General features: G+C 55.8%; 1 protein-coding gene across 1 annotated transcript; it reads right to left on the reverse strand.

Annotated features, from left to right (window-relative positions):
• Positions 1-1,619: 1,619 nt before the first annotated feature.
• Positions 1,620-13,840, reverse strand: SAPCD2 (suppressor APC domain containing 2). Its single transcript, XM_027720450.2, has 6 exons — positions 13,412-13,840; positions 7,888-8,021; positions 4,491-4,637; positions 4,245-4,343; positions 3,592-3,705; positions 1,620-2,699 (listed from the first exon to the last, which is right to left on the reverse strand). The coding sequence occupies exons 1-6, from the start codon at positions 13,815-13,817 to the stop codon at positions 2,571-2,573; spliced, it is 1,029 nt and encodes a 342-aa protein (XP_027576251.1). The 5' UTR covers positions 13,818-13,840; the 3' UTR covers positions 1,620-2,570.

Consider the following 13,840-nt stretch of genomic DNA (forward strand, 5'->3'; position numbering starts at 1 on the left):
TACAAATAGACCTAGGTGACTGGATTCTTTCCAAACTGCATGGCTGAGGACACAAAGAATGAGATCTTGGATCCCTGGGCAGCCCAGGGGCTGGGCTTGTGTCCAGACTGAGCCCAGGAGAGGGCTCACCCCACTCTAATAAGCAGCTCCAGGCTCTGGCAGTGGGGACTCACCATGGGGTGTTACCCACCATAAATACCTGGGGACAGGCGTATTGACCCCATGGTGTTGCTCCTGTGTTTGGCAACACCCAGTGTGGAGAGGCTGCAGCGAGGTGAGGTGGGTCAGCACGAGTTGCCCCGGCTGGGGACAGCAGAGCCCTGCTCCAGCTGTTCCCAGTGTAACTGCAGCTTCACACAGTGGTTTCCAGGTGTTAACAGAGCCCTAGAGGCACTGTCACAGATCTGTGCAAACCCAGTTCTGGTAGGAACAGAGCCTGAAGAAAAGGGAAGGTGTTCACCCATGTCACCCACCATATATATTGCTTACAGACCTGGGCCCAAACCCAGGTCTCATGGCTCCTGAATCACCATTCAGGGCTGCCAGCCCCCACAGTTAAGGGTGCTGAAATGGACACAGCCCAGACACACAGATGAGGGTCAGGCCCAGAAACAGCATGGCCAGGCCAAGGTGACAGCTTCAGGTTAGCCCTGCAGCTCTCAGGGCACCCCAGTCCCAGCAGGCCCATGGCACTGTTGGCACTCCCCTGTAACCTGCAGCACAGGAAGGGGGCTGGGGGCCAGTGCTGCTGGCCAGGGCTGGGAGGACAATCCCCTGGGCTGGGGCAGGGAGAGCTGCCCTGGCTCTGCAGAGAGCAGCCTGGAGTGGGAACCATGGCCTTCTTTTTCCTTTGGAAGTCCTTATGGGCTCCACATCCAAACAAAGGCATGAAATCAGAACTGAGGGCAACTACCACTCTCCTTCCTGCCCCAGCTGGAACTCATGGTTGCCCTTAGCAGCACCTGAAAGAGGCCATGGCAGCACCTGAAAGAGGCCATGGCAGAGATTCCTCTCCAGCTGTGGGACAATTGGCTGGAGTCTCTCTCCTGGGTCCATTCCCAGCAGGGGGGTCTCAACCCCGGGGGAGGCTCTGCAGGGTGCAGGGGTCATCCCACAGCCTGGGCAAGGAGGGTGCTCTGGACCAGTGCAGAGCCCCAGGTTCACCCCACATGGGTGTTGCCACCTCAGCACAGGGCAGAGGAACATGTGCCACAGCATGCCATGCCACTGAGGTCCCCTGTCTGCCCACCGTGGGGTGGCTCCAAGGAAGGGCACTCTAAAGTAAATAACAGGTTGTGAACTGCACTAGCACCACCTGAGGAGTGCAAGCCTCTAGAACAGTTTCTAGAGGAGCAGACAGATGAGGCTATAGAACTCAAAGGGGGGCAGGTGGCTTCAAGACCCCGTCCCACAGCAGGGGACAGGGGGTCCCCAGTCCCTGGGAAGCCCAGAGGGGATGGGAAAACACATGGGAACATGCCCAGGAGTAGAGACCCCTGGGCTCCTTGTGCTCACCAGACTGTGCAACTTCAGCTCATTCCACATCCCAAAGACAGAACAGTCACGGCCTTCAGGGCTGGTAGCACTAGATGAACTGATTTCGGCAGAGAGACAAAAGGTTAAATTAAATAGTTCACCCCACTTTATTATCCCTACAGACAGGTGACCCTCCTCATAAAGAGGGTTGCTTTTAATTAAACCTTAGGCAAAACAGGCACTGGACACCAAGGTGGCATCACAAAAGGGATGGCAGGCACTGATGCCTAGGAGACAACTAACACTCTACTCCTGCAGGCAAAGGACATGACTAGCCATGGTCTTTGCTCTTCCTCCTCCACCCTCTCCCTGGCACTCTGCTGACCCCCATTCCAGCTGCAGGCACCAGAGCAGAACAGGGATTCATGCCTTGCAGCGAGCTTTAGGCCAGGATCATCCTAAAGAGCACAGCTGGAAGGGACAGAGAGCAACAGACAAAAACAGGAGTGAGAACAGAACTGGTCTGCACGGTGCCAGCCTAGGGAAGGGCTAGCACCTTCTGCCCAGCTCAGCTCAGTGCTACGGCATGTCAGAGCTTGAAACAACCCTGGAGAGAAAAGCCCTGGTCTCGGGGGTATGGAAGGCCAGGGACCCATGGAGGTTCACAGGGATCTCCAGTGAAAGTACCATGGATACCAAGTACTGAGCCATAGTCGAATGTCATTCAGCTCAAGAATTGTCACTGAGCTGGGTGGGAAGCAGGGGGATACCTGAGATGCACAGCAGCTCCCCCTGCACAGGCAGCACAGGCAGCAGCCATGTCTCCTGCACACTGGGGGTTGTGGGGCTGGGGAGAGAGTCCCTGCACCCATTTAGAGACAGAAAAGGAGAAGCTTGAGAGCAGCATGGCTGGAAAGCCAGCAGCACAGCAGGGCAGGGATGCTCCCCAGGTGGGGTGCCAGCTTCCTCCTGCAGAGATGCCAATGGCAGTCCCAGACCCTGAGATACAGCACCTGGAACAACGGGTGTGATGGGTTTGGGGCCAGAGTCCCTTGAAACCCCTAGGGAAGCTCGACGATTGGGAGGGGGAGGCGCTAGATGAAGGTGGAGTCCAGCTGGCTCGCCTCATGGTTGGTGCGGGCACGAGCCTCAAAGAGCTGCTTGATAAGGGCAGATTTCTCCTGCTCCAACTGGGTGATGCGCTCGCTCTTGTCAGTCACCTCCTGCAAGAGATGGGAGGAAAATGCTGCTCAGAGGAGGAAAATGCTGGCAACTGCTGTATTGCAGGTAAGATTACATAGAACCACAGAATCACAGGCTGGTTTGGGTGGGAGGACCTTAAAGCTCATCTCATTCCACCCCCTGCCATGGGCAGGGACACCTTCCACTAGCCCAGGTTGCTCCAAGCCCTGTGCAACCTACCCTTGGACACTTCCAGGGGTGAGGCAGCCACAGCTTCTCTGGGCAACCTCTGCTAGGGCCTCACCACCCTCACAACCAAGAATTCCTTCCCAATATCCCATCTAGCCCTGCCCTCTGGCAGTGGGAAGCCATTCCCCCTTGTCCTGTCCGTCCAGTCCCTTGTCCCAAGTCCCTCTCCAGCTCTCTCAGAGCCCCTTCAGGTACTGGAAGGAGCTCCAAGCTCTCCCTGGAGCCTTCTCTTCTCCAGGCTGAACACCCCCAGCTCTCCCAGCCTGGCTCCAGAGCAGAGGGGCTCCAGCCCTCAGAGCATCTTTGTGGCCGTGTGCTGGGACAGGAACCCCAGCAGTAAGCCTGGCCCTGGTGGGGGCACCATGGGCATCCCTTCCCCATCTGCCCTGCTTACAGACCCCAGCTGCAGTCTCATCACCCTCTTGTGACCTGCATTTGTCACAGTCTTTTCCCTCTGACAGGAATGCCCCATCCCTACCCATTGACTCACCCAGCAAACAGATGGACACAGTTGGGCACAGCTGCATGCCAGAGGGTCTCTATGTGCAGCCCTTCTCTGGGATGACCAAGGTTGGCCAAGCTGAAGGAACACTTCCCACTGCCTAGCATTCCTTTCCTGGCCCTATCCCACCTTCCTTTCCCAGCACCCCCAAGGGCACTTCCTCCACCTGTACCCCCACTCACCTTGGTGAGAAGCCGATTCTGCTCCTTTAGCATGTTGATGGCTTGCTGGGAGCCAGTGGAGGCTGGGGACACTGTGGTGACCAGCCTACTCAGGGCTGAGGAGGGGTTTGCTGGCTGCAGAGAAGGTGAAGGGGATCAGACATTGAGCCTCCTCCGTTGTGGCCCTTCCCAGCCTTTCTTCAAGGCTGGAAGTTGTTTCTGTGGCACACAGGGAACTGAGAGAAGCCCAGCAGAGGATTAAAATCCCAGCACAGGCCATCGCAGGGTCTCTGGCCCACCAGGCAGAGGGGGGAAGCATTCCTGCCAGTGTGCCTGGCTCCTGCCAGGAGCCCGGCGGGACAGTCAGCTCTGAGGTGGCTGATTCAGCACTTCAGCAGGTTGGATTTCTTATTCACTTGACAATGGTTATACCTTTTTGGGAACCTCCTTTAGTCCCCCAAATGCCTTGACCATCCTCCAGCCCAGCTCAGGACCAGCTGTGCTGTCCTCTTGGCTGCCCCCCATCACCTGTCTTGCCAATGGAGCCAAGTCACCTCTTCAGAGCTGGGGGAAACTCTGGCAGCTCCAATGTCAGCCCTGCTACCAGCATGGGGAGGGACAGGAGGGTCCTAAGGTCACACAAACAACTTCAAGCTGCTGATGGCTGTTCTCACCTTGCCAGTGGTGGAAAGGAATTCACCCAGGCAGCGGTTCACCTCCTGCAGCTTGGGGACCAGGCGCCCCAGGTGGCTCCAGCCACCCTCAGGGAAATCCTGTGGGATGAGAGGAAGAAGAGGCTGGGGGTTACCATGGGGCTGGCTCCAGGTCCAGCCAAGCCCCAGTCCAGTTCTCCAAATCCACAGAGCAGCCCCACCTCCTCCCAAGCAGCCAGGCACCATAAGAACAAGCCCCAGACTCACAGTACTGCTTCTCTTCTTCCCCAGGAGCCGCTGGTGCTCCTGCATAAGCTGGATGTGCTGGTGGTACCAGTCTCGAGCCTGGTCTATGAGCTCCAGGCCCTGCAGCAGGAAATCCTTCTCTTGTTCCAGCTCTTTCATGTACTTCAGCTGCAGGACAGAGCACAGGGATGTCACCGACTCCCCATCAAGGCCTTGTTGAGTTCCAGGAGCTGGTTTCTTCATGAGGTATGGAGGGATGTGGATATGGGCAGGGGTCTTATCCCTCTCCTCATGAGAAGCCATAGAGGAGTGGGATGATGTCTGCTGCCTGATGCTGCTTTGGAGGACAAGTTTTGGAGAAAGAGTTTAGGAGGAAGAGTTCTCTAGTTTGAGAGAACAACCGAAGCAGGTGATGGACACTCAGATCACCTCCACCCTCCTGCTCCCCTTCACAGAAGCTGTTTTCTTCACCTCTTATTTACCCAGGGAGGCAGCAGGAGCAGCCACCCCCAGCTCCCTTCAGGGTGTGAGCACCAGCCCCAGCACAGACACACTTGGATTTTGGCAAGCAGCGAACAGCCCAACTCACTGTGCAGGCTGCGAGCAGGGGAAAACCTGCAGTCTTGTTTCCCCAGCACTCTGCCCCCACTTTGCTTCACCCCGCAAAGTACATTGAGCTGTGCAGAGTGTAGCAGAGCACACCTCTCTGCTGAGTGTCTCTGCCAGTCACTCAGGTTGGGGACCTTGGTGTGCCTGGAGAGCTGCTACAGGAGTGCCTGGGGCCCCTGCCTCCAGAGCAGGCCCCTGGGACAGGATGAGCAGAACTCTGTGCCTGGCTGCAACACAGCCAAGGCTGCTGGAGAACAGGGGGCTCAGCCTGCATCCACGGGGGACACAGGGTCCCCATTCCACTGCCACCTTCTGCCTCTACTTCCCTTCAGCACCACTTTGCCACCAGCAATCACAGAGGTGGAGAGGGAAGAGGGGACATCCCCAGGGAACAGAGTACTGGTGCAGTGACCCATTCATCACTCTCACCCTGTGAGCCCAAAGGCGCTGCTCCCCTTCTCCATGCCAGGCTGCTCCCCCAGCTTCTGCACCCATCTCCAAGCCAAGCCTGCCTTGCTGCCTCTGCCTTCTTTGCCACAACACAGCCTGGCCTTCACCCACAGCACAGACTGGGCTCCAGCGTGTCTTCTGCTCATCCCACACCTGCCACGCAGTACACTGGGGTTGCTCTTGCTCCCACTTCTGGAAACACTGTTTGCAACATGAGAGCCTCCCTGCACACTTCTCTGATGGCCCAAAGGGACATACCCAGAGGAAGAAGTGCAGAGCCTTGATGCTATGGAGGCCGTTTGTGAGGGGCATGAAGAAGGTGCTGTACATGGCAAGGACCCCCACTCAGCTGGGGGTGCAGCCCACTGCTGCCTGTTCTGCCCTGTTCCCACTAGGCTTGCTGGCCAGCACGGTGAGCAGAGGAAGAAGCAATATCCCACAGAGCAGAGGGACATTGCCAGCCCTGCCTGGTGTGGGGATAGATGACATCTCACAAGGATGGGACACTGGGCAAAGGCAGCTTCAGAGGCATGAGGAAGACAAAGAACTGGACTTGGTTGGTGCTTCCTGGGGTTAAGAGGAGGGGATGGAGCTGTGCCCTCAGCTGTCTACAAATGACAGTGCTCAGCCTCTCACGGAAGGTCTCATCCCAGCCACCCTCATGGCCATGGGGAAGTCAGACCAGTCAATGAGGGACTGGCTGGAAAACACCAGCTGATGAGTAGGGACCAGCTGTGGTGGTGCAAAGGGTCCTGGGGCTGCAGCACAGCCCTCACAGCTCCACTCTCTGCACAGGAGGAACCAGTCCTGGTGCACTTTGGGATGGACACAAGTGCTACCATCTGCCACAGGCTTTAGGCAAACAAGTCTATTGACAGTTCCTTTGTCCCCTAGGGGCCCAGCATCCTCCCACCATTGGGGCAGGGAGGGGTAGGAGAGGTGACAGCATAAGGATTAGGTCCTTGCTGGACTCAAACCTGTTCTCTGTAGGCTCACAAATGGGACCAGTGCCCAAAGGCTGTGCCCAGAGTGTCACGAAAGGCTGAGACAGGGACAGACACCACTTCTCTGGGCTTAGAAGCACAGAAAGACAGCGCAGCTCTCGGGTATGTTGCGGAGAGGGTAAAAAAATGCAGAGGACCTCTCCCACTGCCCCCACAACTTGGGGAAATAGAGACCAGGGCAACACAAGCCCAGAGCAAGAGCACTTGTGGCAGAGCTGGGGACAGACACAGTGCCCAGCAGACCCTTCTCACTAGCACCAGGTAGGTCCTTGAGTTCACAGCAGTGATGGGCTCCAGCCCAGAGCTGTGCGCACAGGGGAGAGCCTTGCCAGGGAAGCAGGGACCTTCCCAACTTCCAGCCACCTAAAACCCTTGAGAAACAAAGGCCTCAATCCCAGACATTCATTTATCACTCCTTATCAGCACCTTTCAGCAGCGACTGCTTGGCCCAATGGGGATCCTGGCCCTTGCAAGGCTGCAAGCCCAGCAAACACCCCCTCCCAGGCTGGCATCGGGGCATGTTGTGTCCCCCAAGGCGAGCGCCAGGCTTGGCACCACCACTCAGGCCTGCTGGGCTGCAGGAGCACGGTGACACCAGGGTGCAAAGGGTGGAAGCGCAATGGTGATAGTCCCACCAAGCACTCATCCTGCAGGCTTGGTCCTGGCTCTCTTCCCAGGACAATTTAGCTTGAGCCTGTGGGCAACATGCCCAGGCAGCTTCTCCAGGGCAGATCCCTTCACCCAGGCAATCTGATCCAAGCCTCTCCCCTCAGGGGCAGAGAGAGAGAAGCAGATGCCTCCATCCTGGGCTGCCTGGCTAAATTCAATGTGGATTTCTCTGCTTTGCTAGCAAAAAGTCTCTTGAGAGCCAGGAGGATCGGTATGCTTGAGCCCTGACCTGCAGGAAACATCCGGAAGGGGGCACAGCCTGGCCCCACCACTTGCCAGTGCAGAGTACCTGACCCTCACTGGGGTGCTTGAAAGGCCCAGAGACCCACCTGTTGCCACACCTCCACCTTTGCCTTTCCCTGCCCAGGACCTTGCCCACAGGGAAGGCAGCCATGCAGTCAAATGCTAGCTCCACGGGCTGACCCACTCCAGGGGAAGGCATGAACCTCCTCCCTGTCGGGCACGATTTCTGGCAAAAACAGAAAGAGCGGTGGAAGTTAGGGCAGCACCTCCACATACATCAACAGAGCTTTGTATCCAAAATATCAGGATCTGCCCAATGTCCCATGGCTCACGTGTGCAGGTGGGCAGAGGGGGAGCCATAGCCCAGAGATGGTGTCAGCAGTGAGGGACCCCTGCAATCCACCTTCCCCTTCACGGGAGCCCATGACAGGGCTGTCCCTTACCATGCTGAAATCCACGCCGTTGGTGATGGTGTGTCTCCGGTGTTCTGCACGGCCCCTCTGATGCCTCCGAGTGTCCCCAGCCCCCGGGAGGCCACCATCTCCCTGGGACTGCCCAGCAGACTTCGCATCACCACCTGGAACAGAGGAAGGCATGAGGCCACCAGCCACTTCCAACAAGAACCTCCCCAGGGTTCCTGCTTCTGTGGGATGATCTGCAGGGTGGTCTTGCAAACAGGGAGAGGCCGAGCAAAGCACCAGCCTTAGTGCCTGCTCCCATCTTTGTCCAGGCAGGACAGGCTTCAGGAATGACTGACTCGGCTGCGCCAGGCTGGCAACAAACCTCACTGTCATCTTCTGCAGAGAGCAAGTGATAGGAGAAATAGAAACTCTACTCACAGTATCCTGGAATGCCCAAATAAGGAACAATATAATCTTGGAGAAGTCCTAGAGAATTAGATAAGGGATGTACTCAAACAAACAGGAGGTAAACTAAGCTCTGTGTACCCAAACAAGATAAAGAACAAATGTTACAGTTTTTAGTGGTGAAACAATAATGCTGTGCCTGCTCAAGACCTGAGGTCAAGACAGCGAAGAAGATCCATAAGGATCAAAGAAGGACTTCCATTATGGGCGTGACTATGTAAAGCAAACTAATGAATATGCATTAAGTGAGAATATATAATTAATATATAAACAGTATGTGCAATAAAAAGCCCTGTCCATCTGTCGATTGATTAGAGGAGCTCTCCTCCGAACGTCCAGCGCTGAATAAAGAAGAATGCCCTTTTTAACATCTACAAATTGGCATTAAGAAGTTTGTTTCTGCTGCTTTTTGGTATCACAAGCAGCTTCCAGGCAAAACTAGTCCAGTCAGTGATATTGCTGGCCCTCATGGGACACCCGGCTCCCACTCAGGTGGCACCAGCTCTGCCAGGAACCCAACTTCATCTGAAGGCAGCTCCTGCTTGGTGATGGACTTGGCCATGTGGACATCCCTCCAGACTGCATACCTGTGATGTAATCACAGAGTAAATCAGGCTGTAGTTTTTTCAAAATTTTATTAAAACTCCAACATCCTATCCTGCAAAAGACTAATCTACCACAAACACATGGTGCTAATGCAAATCCATGCATAACCTATTTTTGGAGATTAAGTTCATACTGGCAGGTTCCAGGCTGGATCAGACACCTCCTGCCCATCAGCCAGGGCAGGACTTCCCTGGGCACCTGCACTGAAGTCTGTACAAGCCCTGCACCACCTGCCCTCACCAGAAACCCAGCCCTGTAGCCACAGCCAAGCCAGCTCTGATCCGCCTCTGGCTGGGCTGGCAGAGCAGCGCTCTGAAACCCCACTGTGTTGAGAGTATCTTAGATGATGCAGGACGTATATTGCTGCAGGCCTCTTTGCACAATCCAGCCTGCGTGCTGGACGGCGGGGACCTGTGTCCTTGAGCAGCAGATATGAGAAAGCTGCACAGAGGTAAACAAGAGAAGAGGATGTTATCCAGGGTGTGAGAAACCACAAGATGGGAGGGCCTGGAAATGTCAGAGCACGTGCCTTGGCTAGTGGAGCCAATAAAGACATAGCTATAGTGTGTGAAAACGGATGTAACGAAGAGAGAGTTAGAGTAGAGCGTGTGAACCCTGTAGGACCCTTGATAATGTGCGTATTTTTGGAATAAAGCGGAGCATTGACTGTACCTCCATGAGGATGTGTCTTTGGAGCTCCTTTTTGCATCTTCTCGTTTTACCACTGCCCCAAACCATAGCATCAGGGCAGCCAGGCCTGCAGCCAGCACATCCCCAGGCATGTCTGGGCACCAACCTGCTGCTCTTCCTTTCCTGGCCCAGCACACCCTGCCTCATGCTACTCCCTCAGTCCTGCAGCTTGCCTGCTCCCTGCACAGAAGTTTCCTCAAGAGTGCTTTTCCCAACCTGGCTTTTCAACAGGAGCATTAGGGAGTTGGCAAATAATGGCAGGCAGCTGGGGAAAATACACCCTCCTCGGGACTGCTCCCCATGCATCTGCCATCCATTGCACATCCTTCTCCTATGGTTGGGCACATGCTGGCTCCTAGGTACCAGAGCTACCTGGCTCAGGTCTGGCATGTTCCCTGCTGCAGGCACATGAAGGGCTGTTAGTGCCAGGACAGGGTGCATGGCATCACCTGGGCTGGCACATTGCTTCCTTCTGCTCCACGAGTTTCCTCAGCCAAGCACATGGACACGATGGAGCTGGGATACGGGGCAAGGGAGATCAGGGGCAATGGCCACAGGAGCCACCCTTCATTTTAAGGCAACGAGATCTGGGAGAGCTGCACTGTGCCAGGGCTGCCTGTGCTGCCACATTCACACCGGTTCAGTAGTGGGAACCAGATTCAGGCTGAGGGGAGAGCAGGCAACGTGACAGCTCAGTCCATCACTACGTGTCATTGGAGAAAGAAGTCACCACGCCACGGGAAAAGTCCTCCTGGTCCATCACAGCATCCTGCTCCACCTGCCAGCAAATACTCTGGCACAGACAGGTCTCCAGCACATCGATATACACGGTCTTTGATATCACCCATCCATGTGCTTTGCCAACTGCCTTTGGTTTCATACACCCAAATTTACCTGGGAGGAACCCAGCAAGACTGGTGTGACCACGTGCGTGTTCTCCTAGCAGACCTGTAGCACATCCTGCTCGGAAAACTGAGAAACAGCCCCAAATCAAGGGTACCTTCAACAGGCAGACTCCCAAGGCAAAGCCAGGAGCATTTCTGGTAGGAGCTGCAGGACAGACGTGTTAAAAGCTTTTTGCTGCTGTTACCTGGAAGCGCTGGGTTGAACTGAGCTGAACTTGTGATAAGCAGGAGCTCCTGGTCAAACAATCAAGCTCTGCGCACCTGAACAGACAAGGCAGTGGCTAAAAAAGGATCCCTGCTAATGAGCTTGGATAGTTCTTCTTAGGAAAAGAGCAGGACCAGATCATCAGAGGTGGAAGAGATCCTGACATGAGATAAAGGACAGACTCCTCCCTCTGGGAAGCTCTCTGCCCAAGACAAGCAGACACCTCATGGTTGTTTTACACATTTCCACACTTGTCCTTGGCAATGGCCCAGACAAGCCCCTACAAACCGTCCCACCCTTGCTGCCAGTGCCACCAGCTCTCCAGGGAGCTGCTAGAGCCAGGCCACCCCTGGAGCAAGGGAAAGTGAAGTGCTGGGGAGGAGGCAGTGCCCAAGGCCATCACACACCTCCTGGGCAAGGCACTTTCTGCTCCATGCCTTGACTTCCCCAGGTCTCAGCTCACAGGGGAACCACAGAGGTAAAGACCCCCAGGAGTGACACACTCAGAAGTTGCTGTGACAAGGCACCAGTGGGCACCACCACAGTGACTTCCCCAATATCCACCTCACCATCCTTGTGCTTAGAGGGTGCTGTTGGCTCCCCAGGGACCGTGGGGCACCCAGCAGAAGCTTGCAGGCTGCCTGAGCACTGCTGGGCTGAGGAGAAGCTGGAAGGTGACTTAAGCAGGGACTTCTTTAAATCACTTCAGCCCACACACTAGCAGAACTTAGTGAGAGAAAGGGAATTGTTGTCCACTGGCTCATTGCACCCCTGGACATGCCAGGAGAGTCACATGGCCCCAACCTCTGTCATTTTGCCATGAGTCACATCCAAATCACCTCTGACCCCAGATCATAAAGCAGAGCTGGGGAGGCATCCTGTGAGCACCCCTTTTCCCCAAATCATAGGCAGAGAGAGCTTCCTCTGACTTGTTACATCCTCTCACTGCACTTACAGAAGCCACTACATGTAGCTGGAGGCTCAGAGCAGCCTCGCACGCAAAGAATATAATCTTAGTGGAGACAGGGCTTCCTGGAGGCACAGGCAGCTCCCAGCACTCAGCACACTTCTCTGTAGTGTGATGGAGCTGTGTCCTGACACAGCACTGCCCAACTCCCTCATGGCCAGCTGAGGAGGATATCCACCCGTTGAACCACACTCTGGGAAACCTTCCAGTGCTCCAAGGGAGCACTGGGCAGTTGTGCAGGACCTGGAGTTAAAAGAGATGGAGTAACTCTGAGCTGTAACATTTTCTAAGCTGATGAATCAACTTGAAACTCAGGCCTCTTGCCAGAATATGACCCTGCAGCTTGGGAAGCTGGCATCAAGGGCTGAGGCACTAATCTTTTTCACAGGCTCCAAACAGTTGTGGAACATCAGCCTATAATGAAAAGATCCTCAGCAAGCAGAAAGCTGCTGCAGTCATTTGCTTGCTCCTTCCCAGGGTAGAGTTTTCAATCTGTTGTCTATTCACCAAGCAGGATTTTTTTCAGGTTTTTCCAGATTTACACTCTTGATGATAGAAGAGTCAGCCTGCTTAATAATATTGCCTTAGATGAAGCTCCAGCGATTAGTCTGGAGCAATATGGAAAGCAGAGAACCTCAGCCACAGTTAAAGCTTCTTCTCCACCCAGCAGAAGGGACTGGGAGGTAGCGGGCGGGAAGGGAAGGCAAACCAGCCTGACATTCCCGAGGTGGAGGAAGTCATGTCATCACACTCAGGTCGTGCAATAACAAACACCAGGTCCTCACACAGACCTTTATGTCCTCAGATCTCAAAGCACTTCACAAACCTAGATAAAGAATTATTACCTACCCAGATAAGCCCAGAAACTTGGTTTCCTTATAACATCTCCTACTGACTAACGACAAATCAAGACGCCAGTGAAAAGGTCTCTCCTGTGCCAAGGTCAGCGTACCACCGCAGAGGGCTCTGGCAGAGCCACACAGGGATCCCAGGTACCAAGGAAGGGGAAGAGTCCACAGGGACCTGCAGGTGAGCTCTGTAGCCAGAGCCTGGGACAGCAAAGCAGGTTGCCCTGGTGCCACTTTCTCATTTATTCATTGCTTAATTATTTGTTATTGGGAATAGTGCTGCAGAATGATCCAAACCAAAAAGCTGGATCAGGTTTTGCAATTTTTATTTTGCAATTTTTATTGCACGTGCATGACATTGTGAAAGAATCCTTTCTGAGGACCACCCCAGCCCAGAGCCCACCCGAGCACACGGCTACTCCGTGATCACAACCCTCACCCCGTCAAGGTTGCTCGGGGGGTCCCCAGGTCCCAGCCATCGTCTGAGACTCCTAGCTGTGTCAGTCACCCTCGGGGAAGGTCAGGACAGACTCTACGCCCGGGGACAACCACGGACACGTTACGGCAAAGCCCTTAATTCCTTCTGTCAGCGCTATAAATAGCACAGCGCCTCGCGAAGGGAGCACAGCCCTGGGTGGGCGGCGGCGGCGGGATATCCACATCGGGACCGGAGCCCAGCAAAGCCAAACTGAGCATGGCAGTAACTTTGGCGGAGTTTTACACTGGCCCTGCGGGAAGCGCTGGCTCTAGCCCAGAGGAGAACACAAGGGACCGGGGCGAACAACTAGATTCCAGCCCGACCTCTGGGCGCCAGTCCCCGGGCCCGGCGCTGCCATCAACCCCGCGAGCCCGGAGCCCCCCGCTCAGTCCCGCCACTCACCGCGGCCTCGGGGCTGGCTGTGCCCCGGTTCCCGCTGCCCAGTGTTCTTCCCCCGCCGCTCCTCGGAACAGCGAGGGCTCGGCGGCTTCTCCACGCTCCGCTGCCCGCCGCTGCCGCCCTCAACCGGGGGCTCAGCCCCGGGCAGGGCCGCCCGCAGCCCCAAGACGAACCTCTCGAAGGTGAGGTACCCGCTGGCCGGTGCCGCCTGCCGCAACCCCTCCATCACCCCGGTGGGCAGCTCCCGGGCTTCTGCGCCCCGCCAGCGCGACTCGATCTCCCGTAGGTGCACGTAACCCCGCCGCCGGTCATCCAGGATATCGAAAAGAGTCCGCAGGCTCTGCAGGAAAACCCGAGGAAGACCCTCGGTACCGGCGGGGAGCGACCGATCGCCGCGTTCCGGAGCCATCGCCGCCGAGCGTTACCCCAGGG

The sequence above is a fragment of the Pipra filicauda genome, unplaced genomic scaffold, assembly GCF_003945595.2.
Source record: "Pipra filicauda isolate LSUMZ 115617 unplaced genomic scaffold, ASM394559v2 scaffold562_size295421_pilon, whole genome shotgun sequence".
Taxonomy (NCBI): Eukaryota; Metazoa; Chordata; class Aves; order Passeriformes; family Pipridae; genus Pipra; species Pipra filicauda.

Bases quoted from the DNA above. Each gene is read 5' to 3' on its own strand.
- SAPCD2 (XM_027720450.2), bottom strand. From the start codon at position 13,817: ATGGCTCCGGAACGCGGCGATCGGTCGCTCCCCGCCGGTACCGAGGGT. The intron at 4,638-7,887 runs GTAAGGGACAGC...TCTGTCCTGCAG, and splicing joins ACGGCGTGGATTTCAGCATG to CTGAAGTACATGAAAGAGCT. The intron at 2,700-3,591 runs GTGAGTGGGGGT...CATCTCTTGCAG, and splicing joins AGAATCGGCTTCTCACCAAG to GAGGTGACTGACAAGAGCGA.